At 40.3% G+C, this 20838-nt stretch overlaps 1 protein-coding gene across 1 annotated transcript in view; it reads right to left on the bottom strand.

Moving 5' to 3' along the window:
- Positions 1-823: 823 nt before the first annotated feature.
- Positions 824-20838, bottom strand: part of jag2b (jagged canonical Notch ligand 2b) — a 55583-nt gene continuing 35568 nt past the window's right edge. The window contains exons 3-22 of the mRNA XM_017302109.1: positions 20708-20821; positions 20419-20532; positions 20167-20280; positions 17404-17517; positions 17012-17058; positions 16751-16924; positions 12247-12409; positions 11057-11218; positions 10864-10977; positions 10624-10737; positions 9703-9816; positions 9317-9433; positions 8658-8685; positions 8109-8194; positions 6228-6341; positions 5987-6102; positions 5251-5496; positions 5011-5142; positions 3820-3970; positions 824-3140 (exon numbers count right to left, since the gene is read on the bottom strand). Of these exons, the coding sequence (XP_017157598.1) occupies positions 2629-3140; positions 3820-3970; positions 5011-5142; positions 5251-5496; positions 5987-6102; positions 6228-6341; positions 8109-8194; positions 8658-8685; positions 9317-9433; positions 9703-9816; positions 10624-10737; positions 10864-10977; positions 11057-11218; positions 12247-12409; positions 16751-16924; positions 17012-17058; positions 17404-17517; positions 20167-20280; positions 20419-20532; positions 20708-20821 (2846 nt within the window). The 3' untranslated portion in view covers positions 824-2628. The remainder of the gene's footprint in view (positions 3141-3819; positions 3971-5010; positions 5143-5250; positions 5497-5986; positions 6103-6227; positions 6342-8108; positions 8195-8657; positions 8686-9316; positions 9434-9702; positions 9817-10623; positions 10738-10863; positions 10978-11056; positions 11219-12246; positions 12410-16750; positions 16925-17011; positions 17059-17403; positions 17518-20166; positions 20281-20418; positions 20533-20707; positions 20822-20838) is intronic.

Below are 20838 nucleotides of genomic sequence, written 5' to 3'. Positions count from 1 at the left end.
AAACATCATCAGCTCCCTTCCCCCCATGAATGATGACACAACCTCTTCCACAAAGCTGTGTAACTCGATCCGACCTTTCCGACAGGGGAAGGTCCCATTAGCACCGGCCCACGGCCCCCAGGGGCCTCCAGGAGGCAAAGCGTCCCACCACACCATCACCCCGTCGGAGAGGATCACGCCAGCCTCCCATTGGCGGAGGATGGATCAGCCCAGAGAAGGAGAGCTGCTTCCATTGGTGCAGTGGGAGCGAGAGCGATGGCAGGATGTGGGCAGACTGGGAGGTTATGGGATCGATTGATCGATCCAGATCCTCCTCAGCTCACAGACTCGGGTTATGGAGGGCCACCGGACAAGATACGCACTTTGTAGATCAGGATGCTGCTAATGGCTTTTGTTTCTTTACACTGCAAAAACACAATCTTACAAAGTATTTCTGATCTAGTAAATATCTTGGTACATTTGAAAAGAGATAAAATTAACTTAAAAGTAACTTTTCAGCTTATTTTAAGCACTAGTTGCAGATTATTTCACTTATAACAAGGGAAAAATGTCTTGTTATAAGTGAAGCAACAATATATTCAGCAACATTAAGTAGTGATTGACTTAAAAATGGCTCCCATATCTTGCTGAGAATTTACCTGACAGTTACTACACTCGATACAAGACAAATATATTTTCACTAGACACTGGGCCAAAAATATTTGGTAAGATTTAGCTTTTTTGCAGCACATTTAATTTTCGTTTATGGCCGAATCTCTTACTGGACGAAATGTGCCGTTCTCTAAATAAGAGTGATCCTTATTTAAAACAAAGAAAACTCCACTGAAAGAATGAAAACTTTTTTACTTTATACAAAATTAACTGGTGCCCCTTGAACAACAAGTGTATACAATATGCATGTTCAACAGAGATGCATCTTCAATTCTTTATTTTTGCTGTGTCCCATTTACAGAAATACAATGGCGTTTTGAGACAGTGACATGGTTTGAAAAAAAATAATACGGGGGTAAAATTTTGCCTTTTGAAACTGAACTAGCAACTGAATAAAAAAGAAAAATATATATATATTCCTGCATCTGCAAACATTGTTCCCTTCATTAAAGCCTTTGAACCAAAACATGAAGCAAATGCATGAAATCCACATTTGACCCACATTCAGAGCTGCTATGATGGATTTTTTATTTTTATTTTCTCCAAACTGTTTAATTCTAGGAATCACCATGATAGACAAGCAAGTGAGATAAATGGGAGTGTTTTATTCTGGTGAATAAAAACACTCCATGATACACCACACTATGTTTGAGACAGTTACGCTCCTCAACACGTGGAAATAATAAAAAAAAAGAACACAAATAAGAAATGTAATAAATTATTACATTAAGGCACCTGAAATAAAAGGATTTCCAACAGGTTTAGAAATGGTTTGAAAACTTTAAGGCTAAAATGTTTTAAATGCTTTATGTTGCTTAGAGACAAAAAAATATATATATTAAAGATTGTGCCTGACTGCGTTATGTAATGGCAGTGATTCTTTCCAAACCGCGCAAAAGTTTTTCTGTTTTTAATTTAAAGAAGCGACGGACGCCAAGCCGTTTCTAAACCCGTCAGAAAATCCTCCATCGGTGGTACCTCCGTGTAAAACGTTCTCCGCTGTGGGACTCTGGGTGCTAACCGTTAGAAAACCTGCTTATATCAACCGACATAAATAAAAGAAATGACGTTGTAAAAAAAATAAAAATAATATTAACAATAATAATAAAAATGTGTGACTTGTTTTTAACTTACTTATTTCAAATATACACAGCGACTCCTTTAAGTATTTACATGTATGTACAGCGTAGTCATTTCTGCTTTGATCAAATACCTTGAATGGCGTTGCTGTGAAACTGAACTCTTTAAATGTACAAGAATCCCTTCGAGATCAGAGAGGAAGGAGGTCAAACCGGGCAGCACGACTCGAAGCCACGGCGGCTCGTAGAAAAGGCACTTGCTACCAACTCAAATACTGCAAAATATTACAAATACAGCTTTCAGCCGAGACGACAAAGGAGAAAACAAAAGACATGGAAGGCCACGTAGTAGGCACTGGGGTTTCTGTCCCTTCCTCCTCCCTCCAGGCCAGTGTTTTGGTAAGGCATGACAGCCGCAGGTGGATCGGTGGGCAAAGCTGGAAGGTGACGGAGAAAACTGTCCATTTTCGTCCAAATCCTTAGAGCCCACTGACATTTCAACAAAACTCATAACAGTCTGTAAACAATCTTTTTACAGCTTTTTTTTTCCTTTTAATAATTCAAATGTTACTTAAATAGCAGAATTCCATAACTGAACTGAAAAAAAAAAATAAGCAGGGAGCTTCTTTCGCCTCCTGAAATTATATATATATTACATTTCAGCGCCTTCTGTATGCAACGAAAAGCAAAAATAAGATGTTCACTGTGCTCACGCCTCCTGAACGAGGGGAAAGAAAAAAGGAGAAATCATCTTCAGCGACAACCAAAAAAAACAAACAAAGAACGGCTTCTTAAACGCAAAGCCTCGTTTTGTTTTCGACAGAAGTCCCAAACATAACAGGACAGTAGCTGCCTTGCAGCCTCTCTTGCTTCTGCATCGTCCTTTCTTTACGTTTTCTTACACACAATGGTCTTTGAGCTCTTTCTGACCAGTCCAGACGGCACTGACGTTTCTCCAGCGGTTGTCTTTAGAGCTGTAGCCTTGGGTCCGGTGGGGGGCTTTGAGAGGCGGACTGGAGCTGTGCAGGGTGCAGATCACCCCCCCGCTGGGCTGCACTGCAGTTTTAGAGTACCCATAAACGAGCTCCTTTCCCGCCTCCGCGCCGCCGCACTCCTCCTCCAGCTCGCCCTCCGTCTCCTCCTCCTCGTCGTCACACGTCCGACAGGAGGGGCCCATGAGCTTTCTGCGCTCCTGCTCAGTCTCCCTGTTGTTCTCCTTCAGCTGCTGCTGCGGCTGGCGTCCCACGACGAGGCGCAGCGGCTCCCACTGGTTGTTCACGCTGCCGTCAGGAGCCGACTGCGCCGACCTCTCGCGCTCTTTTCTCCGTTTCCGCGTCCACCACACGCAGACGATGATGCAGAAGAGGCAGAGCAAGCAGAAGAGGACGCACAGCAGAGGCACCAGGTAGTCTGTGGGGTACGAGAGAGGAAACGCAAAAAAAAAAAAATCAGCAACTGGACACGACCTCTAGCTACGAACGAGGATTAGGACCACGGGAAAAAAACTGAATCCCAGGAAGAATGTTAAAAGTCTGAGGAAAAAAGTCGATAATGAGAAAAATAAGAATTCTGAGACGAAACGTCGCAATTCTGTGACGAAACGTCACAATTTTGAGAAAAAGAAAAGAATTGTGTCCAAACGTCGGAATTCTGAGTCCAAACGTCGGAATTCTGAGAAAAAGACAAAAAGAATTGTCAGACGAACCGTCGCAATTGTGAGAAAAAGAAAAATAATTCTGAGACGCAATGTCGCAATTCTGTGACGAAACGTCGCAATTTTGAGAAAAAAAGAATTGCGTCCAAACATCGGAATTCTGAGACCAAACATCGGAATTCTGAGAAAAAGACAAAAAGAATTCAGAGAAAAAGAAAAAAAGAATTGTCAGACAAAACRTTGGAATTCTGAAAGAAAAAAAACCCAAAATCTGAAGAGGAAGAAAAGCAACATTTTGGCATTTTTCCCCTTAAAATTCTAAAAGGAAAAATAAAATTAAAAAAATTACATTTTGAGGAAAAAAGTAAAAATTCAGAGGGAATAATTAAGAATTTTGAGAACTTTTTTCCCCCCGTAACAAACCATTGTACTCACCCACTGACGGAGGCATGATCTGCGTCTCCACCTTCACCTCTATGACCGCCAGCATGACGCTGCTGTTGTGCCTCTTGGATAAGGTTCCCACCACGGCACTGGCTGCCTCCTGGATCAGGCTGTGGTCTGGAAGGTTTTCTGGCTGAAAAGACTTTGAGCCAAAACAGAAAACAAGCTCAGAAACAAGAAAAAAAGTTGCGTGCAAGACTTCTTTACATTAAAAAAAAACACCTGCAGTGTCAGCCCAAACAAACAAGTTCGCACATTGCAGATGCTTTAAATCTGGTGGTTGTTGAGTCACTTTCAGTAACCAACAGGTTTTGCCTCAACTGGTTCTTTGCTCTTAGTAGAAAACGCAAATTAAAACAGTTTGTTTAAATAAACTGACAGTAGTGCCTAGCTTAAATGTTCCAAGTTTTATGAAACAACTGGAACAACTTAGAACAGCAAGTCTTAAAAAGCAAAGTGCAATTACTCAGAGGAGAAGAAATGTACCCTTAAATTCTGTAAAACCTGCTGAAGGGGGAAATAAATCCCTTCAGAAACACTGGAAAACCTCATGGTTCTGTTTTAGGACCAACGTAATTTTGGTTCAACATTACAGTCAAACCTAAATATTGTGGAGTATTTAGAGCTGAATGTATGCAGAAGATATTATTGATTCATTTAAATATTATCAGATTGTATACATTAATGAACCTACAATGTCAAATATATCAGATTTAGCAAAATGCTAGTTTCCATTATCTAGTCCCATTTCTCTAGGCATTTGCCCAAAACTACAAAACAATCACTAAGCAGGCCGTTTTGTTTTCTCAAAATTCTGTTTCGCAGAATTCTGACATTTTTTAATCTGAATTTTGACTATAAATTTTTTCCATGTCATAAGTGAAATAATCTGCCAATAGAATCAGTCATTTTTCATCAATATTAAGGAACTATTGACTTAAAACAAGACGACATTTCTTCCTAAAAAGTTGTTTGTAAATTAGTTTTATTTTATTTCAAGTGTGCCAAGATATTTGCTCTAGAAACTAGACCAAAAACACTTGGTAGGATTTTCTGTTTTTGCAGTGTTCTAACTTGATCAAGTTTCAGACATTTTGCGAATCCAACATGAAACTGAAAGCGGAACCGTGCGCCTTTCGCGAGGATACATATTTATGCGTATTATTTGGGTCATTCACTTACAATGGCCACCTCTACAGCATCGGGGTTTGAATGCGAGAGGCCGCACAGCAGAAGAAGGTTGTGGTCTTTCGCCAAACTCCTGGTGTCTTGAAGATACCTCAGCTCAAAGCAAATATTCTCCACTGTGATCCCCTAAAAACAAACAGACTCATCAGCAGCAGCACGAATTTCAGGAGAAATCTCAACCACAGGCTGCGACAGGAAAAAAAAAAAACAAACTATACGAGCGCGATGACTCACGGGCGGCACTTTGTCTCTGTTGAAAACAAGAGTTATGCGGCCGCAGCTGTTGTCCAAATGGCCGCTGTTTGGCTGGCACTTGGTGGTTGCTTGGGGAGGCGGGGGTCCGGCCATCGAACAAACCCCCCACTGATCGCAGGGGTGAGAGAAGCAGGTGTAGTAGTTGTGCTCCAGACACTCCTGTCCGGCTGGGCAGGATTTCTGTCCCGACGGACTGAGCCGGCAGGGGCGGCGACCACACAGCACCTGGCGTCAAAGAGTCAAAATGTAAAAAAACAACTTTGTTTTTGACAGATTCTTTCATTTCCTGAGGTAATTTTGCYATTTTGTTTAGATGGGAAGTGTTTTTTTGTCAATCTGTTTCCATCGACCATAAATTTGCACYAGTTGGTGTCCAAACTTTACCCTCAACAGTAAATTAAACATGCAGTACTGTTCAGTCCATGACTTTTAGAAATCATTTAGTACTCATTACCGTAGCTCAACATTTAGTTTTATACTTTCAATATCGGAGCAAGACAAGGAGGAACTCCTGTTTGTTTACGAATCTAGAACAAACTTAGAAAGTGACGTCTACTTAACAACCAGAACAAGAATCAAACATGGAGAACCAACATTTAGCTTCATATTGTACACATCTAGAACCCAGAACAACATTTAAGGATGTGAGGACATCCTGCTTCAGAAAACTGATCTGCTAAAAGCTGCCAGAGGATGTTGGAGTGCGTTTGCATACCTTTGTGCAGCGCACTTTGCCATTGATGCAGTGACAGTTGTTGCACTCTTCCTCCCAATGGCTGCCATGAGGAAACTGCAGACCAGCGTAAAGACAAGTCCTTCCAATGCCTATGACTACAAACACACAGAAGGTCAAGCTCAGCTCTACATTTGGAGTAATTATTGAGTAAATTAATGGTTGTGATAATGGGAATACTAAAAAAAAACAACTATTAAAGTAAAATGTAAAACTTAATTACATTCTTGGCATCTGGCTCCTGATCTACCAAGAGGACAGATGCAGCGGAAGCCATTGATGTCATCCACACAGGTGGCTCCGTAGGCGCAGGGAGAAGACTGGCACTCGTTTATGTCTGTACGGAGAAACAACCATGCCAAAAACAAACAGTTTGCACAGGATCAGTGTAAAACTTAGGATTATGGCAACATTTCCAAAACAGAGGGAAGAGTAAAACCAAGCCTAACTAGCTACATTCACTCAGTGCAACTTTTTGGAAAAAATTTACTTTTAGGATTATTTCTTCTGCGTTGTGCTTTTACTTGAGTCATTTTATCATGAGGTATTTTTACTCTTACTTGAGTAAAACTTCTGTATTTTCTTCCCACTGGATGAAGAACAAACATGTTTTAACCAAACATTCATCAGATTCACCTGCAGCTTTTGGTAAAGTTTCATATGTTTTTTAATGAAAGAAACTGATTTGGAAATATTTTTCTTTTGCCTGACTTTATTATATTACTTATTTTTTGGCTACTTATATGAATTATTATCACTTTGGTCCTTAAAATACCAAAAATTCCACCTAACTCTGTATTTTGGTCCAATTTGATGATGTAATTTTTCTGCCCTCCAGCTCTGCTAATCTTTTAAATTTATGAGACATATGCAGCATGAGACCAGTTTAAATGTGCTTCCTCTATAAAATGGCTGATTCCAAGTGTTGCTATGGAGCAATGCAAGGTAAGCAACCAAAGTTTGGTAAATTAATGCCACAAAGCGTGAAATATCAAAAATATCTCAACTTCTGGGTTTCTTGAAAGCCGTTGGAAACTTTGGCGTTTTGTTGTCCGTAAACTCAACATGGACGGGAATTCTCATATTCAAACCAGACAACAAAGGTGAACGCTATCCGGTCCAAACAAAGGAACAGAAGAAGAGTTTCAGGGTCACTGGGTAATTTGTCTTCTGTGTGTGAAAGTCTGACCGTGTGAGTATGGAGGAGGTATGACCTCTGACCCCGGAGATGTCAAAGAACCGAGAAAAAGGGTAGAGGGCTAGCTTTTACCAGTCATTGTGTCCGTTTCATTTTGAGCTTTACCTCAAAACATCTGGATATAAAGAATATATCAGGATTATGGGAATTTATTGTCTTATTATCCATCTTGAAAATATTTCAATTTATTGTCATCACTGTAAATTCAAATTAATTTTGTTCAAAACCTCCCAAAACTTTCCCTATTATCAGGTTTTGCTATTTTTCCACCGTTTGTTCAATCAAGGCATAAATAAATGGCAATAAATAATTTGAAAATAAAGTTACCATGAGCAGTTTAGTGATAAATCACGACTCGCTTTGCAAACAGGAATGTTTCTCAAGAGCAGTTTTTGTGTTTGTGGGACTTTAATTGCTGTGACACACAGTAACCTAAAGAATATCTAATAGTTTTAATTATCATATTTATTGTTATTACAATAAAACCAGGAATGTTGCAATAAATCAGTTAATCACCTCATAAATTAAAATTATTTTTCTTTTCTCCGTTTCTACCAAAAACTGGATGACAACTTTGTTTACAGACTTTATATTTCATTTTATTTGTTGTTTCTGTTTATTTTTGCTAATCTAAAATGCCTTCCAGTTTTAAATGTTCATTAGAGTTTAAAGTTTACTGATCTTTGGGAATGTTTCATTATATTACTTGAAAATGGTCTTAAAAACAATATTATCGTTTATCGCAATAACTTCTGGGACATTTTATCGGCCAGTAAAATTTATCGTGACAGGCCTAAAAAGCACCACGAAATATCGTAATAAAACGTAAAACCCGTATCGCCCACCTCTGTTTCGAATATTGACTTTTTTGGAGTTTTTTTTTTTTTTTTTAAGTATTTTACTCACTTATTCTGCAGTCCGGTCCAGCAAACCCAGGAGCGCACTCGCAGCGGAACCAGTTGACTCCATCCTCACAAATCCCACCGTTGTAACTACAAGAAAAAAAAAAGAAAGATGATTAGATGAGGTTGAACATCCTGTCCAGTGGCAGCAGAGACCATCGTGTGTGTGTGTGTGTGTGTGTCACAAAGCTCAATTCAGCTCATCAATACAAGCCTTCACCTTTCAGATGCTAATAGGCGTGTCCAGCGCCTCCCCCTCCCATCCTCTCATCATGGCTTCCTCCTCAAAGCTGAGCTCCCCCCCAGGTCGCACGGGAAGAATGGACCCTACGACTCGACCCCCAACCCTCCCCTAACCCCACCTGCATTCACCGCAGGGTCGGCGGGACTCTTGCCCTTCCCACAAAACTCCCACCTCTCACTGTCCCATTCAGGACGGGAGCGCACCTCCCCCTTTAAGGCTGGATTTAAAGGCAGGTTGCTCTGGCCTTTAGAGGCCGAAAACGTCTGTGTGAAGCGAGGAGAAGGCGGAGAGACGATGAGCGTTACGTACCATGGATGAGGGTTGCAGTCGTCTATGTCTGTTGAAGGAGAAAGAAAATATTGTTAAGGTAGTTTGGAGAAAGTTTCCTAATTTAGAGGAGCCTTCAGAGTCACATAAAGACGGTTACAAAGACGGCCTTTTATCACCTGAAGAACATTTCCTGGATTCCAGAACTAATCTCATCTCTAGTTGCATTAATTATCATCTACCTGAATAAAAATCACTCTGACCAAAATGCTGCTGCTGGCGTTCTGACTAAAACCAGGAAGATGGAGCACATCACCCTGCCTCTCTGGAGCTCACTGAACGGCTTGGCAACAAAATACTTGAAAACTTTCAAGATCTCTCGTTCTGGTTCTGCTCTGCATCTACAGAACCAAACCTGGAGACGCAGCATTCAGCTTCCATGCAACACAAATCTAGAAAACTGCAAAAACACCTGGAATACAGAGTTCCTACTTTGTTTTGTTCATTTTTCATTTTAAATATAAACTTGCCACCTTAGAAAAATTACAAAAACTGTCCATCAGCGTCAACAAAACTTTGACCAACATATTTTAATGATGATTTTAATTATGGTATTTAACAAAACGCTTCTTTTGTTACAATTGTCAACTATACTTTGGTGCATTTCCTGTGAACGTTAAAAGTTTTGCAGAGGTACTAACTGTGTCCGCAGGTGGGGCCTTCCCAGCCATCTTTGCAGATGCAGGAGAAAGCGTCTCCTCCTCCTACGCACGTCCCACCGTTGGAACAAGGACTGGAGGCACAAGAGCTGTTTTTGGCTGCAGAAAGTGGGAGGATGGGGGAGAAAATTACAGAGATGCAAGCAAGCGTCAACAGATTTCACTGGAAATCAGAGAACCTTTAAAAACCGGCAGAAAACAAACAGGAGAAAAGACTTTATTAATTGCAAATCACAAATGAAAAACATGAGAACAATGGCGCTACCGAGTACATGAAGCGTTTTATCTGAAAGTAGCTGAAGCAGAAATTTATGAAGCTTGATTATTGGCAACTTTGGGGGAAAAGATCGTTGCTTTTAATGCGTCACCTGTGTTGCACGCGTTTCCTTCCCAGCCAGGTGGGCAGGAGCAGCGGAAAGCGTCGCCGTGGTCGTAGCAGGTGCCGCCGTTACTGCAGGTGGTTTCATCGCACTGACTCTCACCTGATCCCAAAACAAAAAAATACAGTAATAATCAATTAATTAATCATCATACATCAATTAAGTGTGATAATTTCTATTCGGATATACATTTTTTTGTTTGAGACTCCATAGTCCGTTTTGTTTTGGATATTTCAAATGGCCTCCTGTTCCCTGTGGAGTATTATTTGCAAAATTAAAGTTTGTTAATTTGATTAATCAAGTTCATTTTTAGGCCATGATCAATATATTACTTGAAAATGCTTTTTGTTTTGAAATCTTGATACAATAGATGCAGGGGCAGCAGTTTTTTCAAGGAAATATTTCCACCAAATAATGACTTTAAAAGTGGTAGAAATATTTTTAGATGTAGTTTTTGTCACCAAGTAGAAAACTTTTGGTTTTTTCATTTATTTATTACACACATGTAGTCGTCCATAAATATGCAGATCCCATAGGAGAAAAGGTATTTATGCTCCGTTTTTTATTTTTGGCTCTTCACATTGCAGAAGTTACCATCTGCTGCTCTAAACTCAATATTTTATCAATCAAATGAAGTAATTTTTATCTACATACTGACAAATTACATTAATCTGAATAGATGGTCAATATTGCTCAACTTTAAGAAGTACTCATTGAATGCAAAAGCAGCTACTTGTTGATAATTTAACAACTTATTTGTTTTATCAATAGATTCTGCAAGAACATTTATGATGCTGAAATGGCCCAAAGTGACCAAACGATCCCGTTAGTGATGCAGTTTAAGGTTCTGGCTGCTGATTGGTTAAACTCCCGACCAATCCTCTGCTCTGTTGTTGGAACCCGACTCACGGGAGTGGCAGGTCTTGCCCTTCCAGTCGTCGGCACATTCGCAGTAGAAGTCATTGACCAAGTCGACGCAGCGTCCGCCATTTTTGCACGGGTTGTGTCTGCACTCGTCGACGTCTTGAGGAAGGAAAAAACGTGACTCATTCTTCCATTCAACAACCAAACTAACTCCAAACCATACAGAGAGATTAAGCTCCACTCCAGGTGTGCTAGGGAGATTTTCCAAACAGAAGACGAACTCACTGAGGTCACAGAGTTGACCCTCCCAGCCGTCCGGACAGAAGCACTGAAACGAGCTCAACCCGTCGATGCAGGTCCCGCCGTTCTTACACGGGTTGCTGATGCAGTCGTTGATATCTGAGGCAAAGTTTCCAGTTAGCGAATCTTCTGACATCTTCGACAGAATGTTAGTTAACAGAGATGTTTCCGTACGTACTTTCGTGACAGTAGATGCCGCTGAAACCCGGATCACAGATGCAGCTGAAGTTGCCGGTTGGCTGGCTGATGCATCGTCCGCGTGGGCCGCACACGTTGGAGGAAACGTGCTGCACTCCTCCAGAGTCGTCGACGGCTACAGCAACGACGCAGCTGTCAATAACTAGAACAGAGGAAAGAAAGTTATTAACGGTGACCTATTGCACTTTATTGAACAGGTTAGGATAAGTCTAGGGGTTATACAAAAAAGATAAGGCGATGTGTTTGGCACAAAATCATTCTTAGATAACGACATTTTAGTCTGCTCAGTTCTGCCCATTTTGAGCTGTTTTAAGGCGTCTTGTCACTTTAAATCCAAATAAGCTGCTCAACGTTTACACTCGCACTTGAAAATGTCTGCAAACAAATGCGAAATTATATAACCGTACATCTTTGAAAAGCAGAAGTAGAGCCTCCTATACATCCAACAAGAAAGCAGCAAGTGGTTTCTGAATGGCAAGTCAACAACAAAACTCGTCTTTTCCAGCAGCCATTGTACTGCAGTTAAACCAAACGTGCTGGAGCTCAGCTGCAGTTGCTATTTAGCTAGCAGAGAACCCAATGCGTTGCTAGGTAACATTCAAAAAGATTTTAATAACGGCTCGTTTTCCAGACACTAAAAAACATCAACTTAAAGCAACAAAGCATTAAGTTACTGCTCTTAGTAGAGAGCACACATTTTCAGTCTGAAAGCAGGATTTCAAAACACTTCCATTCTATTGGCTGAGGCGGTTACCAGGCAACCATACTTTTTGTTTTGAGAGAGAGAGAGCAGAAAAGCGTGAGGAGAAAGGTTTGAGAAAGCGTAGTGAATGTTTCAAAGACAGCAGAAAAGAATTTGCAAGCAAGCAGAGACGTTTGCAAGCAGAAACTTGAACCAGGCAGAGAAATTTTGAGCGAGAGGAGAACGTTTGAGAGAGCACGGTGAATATTTGAAAGAGAGCAGACGTTTTGAGCACAAAACACATGAAGTCCCGCTTTCAGACTGAAAATGTGTGCTCTCGATTTATGGCAGCAAAATTCCCCCATACAAATGGAAGTACAGAAATGTCCAAAATGTGAATTTTGCATTATAATAATAAAAATAAAAAAAAATAAAAAATCAATGCTTCTCATAATTTTTTTAAAGATTATTTGTAGTTGCTGAGGCACCTTGACATGTTGCGGTTTGGCAGCGCTCCTTCAGTTGTTCGCAGGTTTTTCCCTCGTAGCCTTCGGCACAAGCGCAGTAGAAGTCTTGGTCCATGCTGTGGCAGGTGGCGCCGTTCTCACAGGGGTTTGAATCGCAGGCATCAGAGGGGGGCCAGTGAGAGATCTGTGGGAAGTGAGAAGAGACAAGTTCTGTTAAATTACATTAAAACAACCTGAATATTAACAAAAACACACCAAGCAATGTACAGCTACTTTTTTATACAAACCAATTACAGATTGATTTTTTTACATCAAAACAAAAAGGAATCTCAGATTGTGTTCATTAAACACAATCTGGATTTCAAATGTGGAGAAACACTGGAAATAAAAATAGTCCATTAATAGTTTTTGCCTGCAGTTACAACTCAGTCAAAAAAGGTAAATTTTAATTGAAATTGGATATAAAAGTTTACTGACAGTCACACCGTAAACTCAAAAATCATCAATTCATCACAAGAGTTACAATAAAAGTAATATTAAGTTAGTCAATATGTAAAGTTGATGGGACACTAATGAGTAAACCTGTTGGGAAAGAGAGTCTTTATCCATTATTTTAACATTTTCTTTCTTCTGAGGGTCACCAAACTAACCAGGAAATGTATATGTGGAACTAACATTTCACATATAAAAACCCATTAAGACAGAAGCAAGAGAAACCAAAGAGGCGGCAGAGAAAGAAGAGCTTAAGTATGTTCAGATGAGCAGCTTAGTGGACTCGAGCCAGCGCTGTTGTTCTGAACAAAACAAAGGTAAGCAAACGAATTAAGCCTCAAAAACTTTCACTAAGCTCATCAAGGGAATCCAGGCGTTTGCTTCCCTAATCTTGCAAGATTATTCTGAGACAAAATCCCAGCTGAGTGTGAGAAACTGAGCAGGCGAACAAAAAGATTATCCACAATGAGAGTAAATACCGACTGAGGTTCATCACACTGAACAATAATAGAGATAAATCATCTGGGCGAGAGGCCAACGCGACTTTCTAACATTATTTTTTAAAAAACGGGGAGTTTAGACAGAAAAATCTCTTCGTTGATGTAAACAGAAGCCTACTGTGCATAAACTTTGGGTTGGACCTCGCTACCATTTAAGGTGGTGAAGCAGAAAGGTTAGCAGGGCAACATGGTGGTCAAATTTGTGGTTTATTTTACTGAAACAGTCAGGACACCCCGTCCTAAAAATGTAGAAATCACATTCACATTTTATAACAAATATGTCTGCAGGCGTCTGCACAATTTCATGGGCTCAATCAGTCCAAAACATTTTTAAAGTTTACTTAATCTTTTCAGATTAATAGCATCTGCCATAGTTTTTAACGTATTAATATTTAATTATGCAGATTAGTCAAATTACCCATTTTCTTAAACTGCAAAAACACAACATTTTACCACTAAATTTGGTCCAGTTTCTACTGCTAATATCTTAGTAAACTTTAAWTAACTAAACTTATTTAGCAACTTTTCTGAAAGATATAGGAGCTTGTTTTAAGTGAATAATTCCTCAATATTCATGAAAAAGTTCTAGTTTCACTGGCGCCGTTACCTAGCAACACCAGCCAAGCCCAGCCCGTTACCTAGCAACCCTGTTCTAGTTCCACTGGCAGATTATTTCATTTGTAACACGAGAAAAATGTCTTGTTATAAGAAACATCCACAATGGAAACATCTGCCAGTGGAACAAAAATTGGGTTGCTAGGTAACGGGCTGGGCTTGGCTGGTGTTGCCAGGTAACGGCGCCAGTGGAACTGGCACTTTTTTATCAATATGAAAGGAATTATTCACTTAAAACAAGCTCCTATATCTTGCTGAAAAGTTACTTGTGAGTTAGTTTTTCTTATTCCAAGTGAATTTCAACATATTTGCACTAGAAACTAGACCAAAAATACTTGGTAAGATTTCGGAGTGTTCACAGCAGCTGGTTGTGATGGAGAAAGATAAAAGTTTCCCGCCACTCGAAGAGAGAGAAAAAAACGGGACGTGATCGCGATGACGGCAACAAAAGTTCAATATGTGACATTTCTAAATAACAATGAAAATAAAATGACTGAAAAGCTTAGAATCTTCAAACATGTTTGGTTTGAGCAATAAAACATTTTCCTAAGCATTTTTGAAAACGTTTAAGCGTTTAGGGTTTTTGATATGGGCGGTTGCCCAGGGCGGCATCAGAGAGGGGCGGGCCACAGAAGAACCGGAAAATAAAATCTCTCATTTCTCAGTTGTCCCCTGAACAAGTTTGGTGCTACTTGGGCAGAGATGTAGTGGATCAAGTTTCCCTTTGATGCTGCAGAGCGTTGGAGGACCATGTTACCTGGTTTGACACAAAAACCTATAACTGCTTGTATTTTAAGTGGTTGAGTGCAGCAGAAGGAGGGGCTGCCCCAGGGCATCATTCCTGCAACAACCACAACTAGTTCTTGTGAAAACTGATCAAAAAATTTTAATCAGTTGACACCACATATTAAATTTCCTGYTAACTTTTTGCATGTTTTTTAAAAAGCATCCTAGCACCTCTACAACCGAGCTTTCCAGGTTTTCTGATGAATTTCTTGATTTCTAAATTTACATTTAAAACAAAATGGCTCCCTTTAAGCCTCCCTGAATATGAAAATCTGAAAAGAAAAAAAACAACATTTTTTCAGACATTTCCTTAAACATTTCAAGCTTGCAGAGTTTAAGCACCGTGTTTGATCCAGATTGAAAATGAAACCAAAATACAAGATGGTTCTTCAGGGTCTAAAGAGTCAGTTTGCTTTTTTCACCTGGATCCGATCAGGGCTCGGGCAAAAACTGTTACACAATCAAATTTCTAATGGCCTGACATGAGATACTAATCAGAGAAATATGATGCTGYGGGGCATCGTAGTTTTGGCACGACAGGGCAGGAATGTACATCATGCCGTAGCAGGCATCAYGGGCAGCCCTCCAGCAGCTCCTCATTCAGGSAGGCTCACATTTATAGTAGAGATGCTAAATCCGGACTGGCCTCGGCCCAGCAATGTCCTCCATTCAGGGACCCACAGATACAGCAAAGTGTCGGTTTCCTCACTGATAACCCAGATTCAGACGCAGACCGCGTTTGAGAGGCGTCGGGAGGAACCCACCRAGACCGAACGAAGAGATCAGGAGTAGGAAAAAAAGAGGGCTTGGCTTGCAGAGCAGAGCTGGGATGGATTACGTTACACAACCATGAAGATCACAGCATGTTGGGTCACATTACTGCTAAATGCTGAAGTGGTTTTACGGTTTTCTCCACTGTGTGACAACTTATCAAAGGGCAATGTGAAACCAGGTGTAATGAATCGAATGCAAAACGCTGAACAAGGACATGAMGACACCCAAGTAGCATCAACTTTCACTTTTATTTRCCACAATAAMCRCGTTATTGTGGAAAGTTAGCTACAGATTGGAGGAGTAAGGATTAGGGATGCRCCAATCTGTTGGAGACGMCGATCACATCTACATCTGCAAAGGTGTAAAAACCCAAACACTGTCCACGTGTTTGGAAGGTCCGTCTGACTGTCTGACCGTCCCACCGGGTCATGTCTGCACGTTTACAGTCAACCCAGCAATGTTCTCGCTACATTTAGCAACATTTCTGACAAAAAAACAAAATTAGAATCTGCAGGTCAGACTTTTTACAGATTAGTAATSGGACAAAAACTGCAATCAGTGCCTCATAGTGAGGATGCGTTCACTTTGTTTTCAGTATCGTTCCATTTTGACTGTTTTTAGGAACCAATTTTTCCTTCCACTGAATTATTTGAATAAGCAAAAATCGAGCAAAACTAATCGTTTTAAAGTATCTGTAGTTATACGATAAGTTCAGTCCAGGTTTTACCAGGCAAGTGGTTTTTATTATGATCATGCCACACAATTAGTACAAAAGTTTCATAAATTTCAAAATGTATTCAGTCTAGAAATGTGCAGTTCAGTTTTGACCACTCYTCCAATTTTAGTTTGAACTTGAAATGATCCGATACGATACAGGGTCACCAGAAAACCAACAGAGAGAAAGTTTTAAGGTCTGTGACAACTTCTGCGTTGCTAAAAGTGAGCTAGTCACGATATTATCAAAGAGCTGACATGCATCTCAGCTCAAGAATGACTTCCTTTATCATTTTAAAATAAAAGTTTAAATGGCTTATAAATCCAGACAATGTTTGYWTCTCCCTTTTTGCACATAAACTGTTTCAGAAAAACCAAAAAACAACCTCAAATACGTTTGGTTTCTTGAAGACTTTTAAAGTGGTTTTCAATAGTTCTCAGCTACACAGTTGTATTTCCTTTTGTAAGGTCATTTTTACCTGAACCTGAACCAGAAAAYAGTTCAAACTGGACTCAAAATGAGTGGAAAAGCAGCCAGGAAACAAAGACAAACTAAACCACAAAATCATTTTAAACTATTGCAAGAAAGCCTAGCGACTTGGAAGCAGAACCTGGACAAATGGAAGTCTGCTGGCCGGTCTCACCTCACAGCGTTGGCCACCGAACTCCGGCGGACATTCGCACACAAAGCCGTCCAGAACCACRTGGCACYTGCCGCCGTTCTGGCACGGCCCGCTCTCACATTTATTCCTCTGGATTTCGCAATGGTTGCCGACAAAATCAGGAGGACATTGGCAGCGGTAGCCCCTCTGKCCCTTCTGAAAACAAAAGATTTAAGAAAAATGAGCCAAAGTCTCAAATAAAATCTCTGCAAATTGAAAAAAACCCAAACAAAGCAGTCGTACCTTACAGGTTCCTCCATTCTGGCATCGACCTTGGCAGCCATTGACGTCTGCAGAGATCGAAGATGACAAAGTTTACAAAAGCATTAAATTACTTGCTTATTAATTATTAGGTTAAATCCGTAGWGCAGAGTGCGCAGATTTAGTTGAAGGCTGGAAATAGGAACATCTGAAGTCAAGCCAGTGACTCCAGTGTAGATCTGGGATAGGAAGGCAGCATGCAGACTCAGTTTGCCAAAGGAAGACTCAAACAGGTTACCACATGTGTGAAAGTGAAGCTAAGCTACACCCATGTTGGAAAAAAGAAGGAGCCGAAGTTCAGCAGGTGTAGTTATTGGGGAAAAAAGCGAAGTCACCGTACGAGTGACGGCGAGTTGAGGTAAAGAGATACTGACTGATGTCACAGTTTTGGCCCGACCATCCCCGGAAACAGTTGCAGTGATATCCACCAATGAGATTTTTGCAAGAGTTAGCGTTCACACAGGGCTGTCCTGCACATTCATTTGCATCTGTGAAGGCAGGAAGGCAGACGGAGTCCATCAATCGAAGGAAATTTAGAAAGAGAGAGGAAGTGGATACAAGAGTTCAAGATTAAAGAGAGAAAAAAATGGAAGAACCAGAATGCAGTGGTTTGATTGGACCGGCAGAGTAGATGGGATTYTTCTGCTAATTTACTGGAAGAGAGCAACTTCCCTCTGAATTATTGAGCTCAGCCCGCCGATACCTTAACACGGCTAATGAGCTTGTCTCGTGTTTTATTGCCGGCTGGAAATTATCCAGAAACACTCAATGCAACCGTTGGAATATTTCAGATTGTTTAAACTATCTCAGAGTTACGGTACTACAAAGTTGGCTCAGTCAAAAATAACGCAATTTTCCCCAAACTGGTGTTACAGATGTTYCACCTCTGGTTCCTAGAATCTGAAAATCTCAGCTCCGATTATTTAAAGGCAATTTTGAACAGGTTAGGAGAGGATATGGACAACAGAAAACATTCATTACATTGTTTTTGTTTGTTTTTACATAAAATAATTCTTAATACCAGTTGACCAAATGTGCTGGAGCTCAGTGCGAGTTGCTAAGCAACACACTGGGCTTTCCTGGGGTTGCTAGGCAACAAACTGGGCCTCACTCRGGTTGCTAGGTGATTGGCAGAACCTGCTGGTTTGTGACGATACATTCTGAAAGTTTTTCAAATGGCTCGTTTTCCAGACACCAAAACAAACTTAATGCCAAAATAAGTTCTTGGGTTGTTTGTAGAAGTAGCAGTGACCAACTAGAAGCATAAAAATGGCCAAAATATGTGGAGAAACACTCCATAGTGTATGTCTATCCTTGAGGATTCATTATGTTTGTTACCAAAAGAGAAGAAAAATGAATTGTAGTCATTTAACTTCACTATAAGACATTTTTTATGGTACGTAATTATACAATCTGAAAAATCACTTTTAGAAACTTATGTTGCTGGAATGATGGCAGAAAGTTTTTGTGGATTTTAGATGCTGTAAAAAATTAAGATTTTTGGAGACTTTTGTTTTATTTATTTTACTTGGAAATGTTCCTAATATTTTGCTGATGTCATCAGACAAACAGTTAATTGGGCATCTTTTTTTAAACTCCATAAAATATTGTGCCATCCATTAACTTTCTTCTTTCAGCCTTCAGATTTGGTGACGTTTTCGTCCAAACAATAATATAACGTACTTGGGAATAATTACAATTCCTACATAAAATCTCACATCTGTTTAAAAAAAAAAAAAAAAAAAAAGAGAAAAGGAACCTCAACTTAAAATACATTTGAGCTCAACTTGGTGAGCTTCTTGGTGCAAACATTTTGCATGCAGAAAGCTTCATCACGTCTTCACTGCAACATAAACGAGTGGAAAAAAATAGCTGCACAAACACGAAGAGATGGAGACTATGGGGGAGGCCATCAGCAGCACAATGTCCTGCAACACACACCTACACGGCCGTCCTCCCTGAAACCCAACACTGCACTCACAACAGGCTCCAGGTGAGACAGGAGCCCTATACCTGCCTGTAAGCCGAGACCAGAGCTTGTAAGGTGAGACCCAACACTTGGGATCTCTTTCCTGCCTGCACCTCCAGACGCACATACAAGCACAACAACCTTGTTTACTGGTCGTCATACATTTCCTGGCTTGGYGCCGGTCACGTCCGCTTTTCGGACGGCGAGCGACGAAACCAGAGAGAAAAACCACGACTTAGAAAGTCTTCAGCATCCGTATTCAAGATGCTAAATGTGTCCTAGGGATTGTATTTTCCACACGAAATGTTAAAATATCGGTACATTTTTGGGACATTAAAATACTTTTTTTTATAAATACCGTTTGTAGCTCAGAATCAGGGAGCTTTAAATAATTTAAAAACAAATTCATACCAATAGTTTTTGGTCAAGTTTCTTGAAAACAAATTTACAGGCAACTTTTCTTCAAGATAAAAGAGCTTGTTTKAAGAAAATTCCTTACAATTGATGAAAAAGTTCTGGTCCCATTGGTGCCGTTACCTAGCAACGCCAAACAAGCCCAGGTCGTCGCCTAGCAACCCAGTCCTAGTTCCACTGGCAGATTATTGGACTTTGACATATTCATGTGTCACAAACTTCATCAATATTAAGTAATTATYGACTTAAAATCASCTCCTATATCTTTATGAAAAGTTACTTGAAAGTTAGTTTTCTCTTATTTCAAGTGAACCAAAATGTTTGGACGAGAAATTAAACTAAAAACTTTGTTCTTCACTGCAAAAAACTAAAATCTTACAAACCTTCCTCCCCTCCCCCCAAAAAAAATGTTTGATTTCAATGAGCAAAACCCAGAAACATATGACAGGTGGAGGTTTTGCACCATTCTCTGTTGTAATCGAGTTATTGACAAGAATCTGTCATACTGAGCAAGCACACGGCGACAGTAAGCAGTGTTTAAATCACACTGGCTGCTCCATTTTCTCATTTCATCTTCTAATTTTTAGAAAAATAAATAAAAACCATAATATTTAGATAATTACATGACAAAATTTGCAAGGTGTTAAAACTCCAGACGAATATACGCCGCCTTTTGAAGGCCTTTTAGCACAACTAGCATGAAGAACTAAAAGCAGAATTACTTTAGAAACGTAAAATTGATCATCAAAGTTACCTATGAGACATGTCTTCCCTTCCCACTGTGGGGGGCACACACACTCGAACCCGTCCTCCCGGTCGATACAGGTCCCACCGTGAAAACAKGGACTGGACGCGCATTCATCCAAATCTAAAAACAAAATCAAAACTCTGCCAGTTAGTGACTGCTAAATGAGGCTGCACTCAGAAAAATGAAGCCAAAGTGAAAGGATAAATTTACAGAGCAGTGTAGAAAGTAAAAAAACAAACAAACAGTGAAACAACTGACTTCTGTCGCAGGTCGGCCCCTTCCAGCCCGGCGGACACAGACATTCGTATCCTGCAGCGGCGTCACGACACGTCGCACCGTTGGAGCAAGGGTTGGAGCCGCAGGAATGCTCRGCTGATCGCAGCAAAATATTACAGAAAAGGTCAATTCAAGAGCTAAAACCTCAATCAACACCGCAAGAATCAATTAATGACCTTTTTACTATGTTAGCTTTTGAAACTAATATTTTTATATAAAATCGAGGACAATTTCAAAACTGAAATTAAAAGTKGYTTAAAAAGCGACTTGCCTATCTCACAGTTTTTTCCAGAGTAGCCCASCGGACAGGCGCAGTGGTAGGGCTCAGTGTTCATGCAGGTTCCTCCGTTGACGCACGGCTGGTGGCGGCCGCAGTAATTCAAATCTGTCAGAAAACAATTC

Source organism: Poecilia reticulata, linkage group LG21 (genome assembly GCF_000633615.1).
Source record: "Poecilia reticulata strain Guanapo linkage group LG21, Guppy_female_1.0+MT, whole genome shotgun sequence".
NCBI classification, from domain to species: domain Eukaryota; kingdom Metazoa; phylum Chordata; class Actinopteri; order Cyprinodontiformes; family Poeciliidae; genus Poecilia; species Poecilia reticulata.
This window is presented reverse-complemented; position numbering and strand designations above follow the sequence as displayed.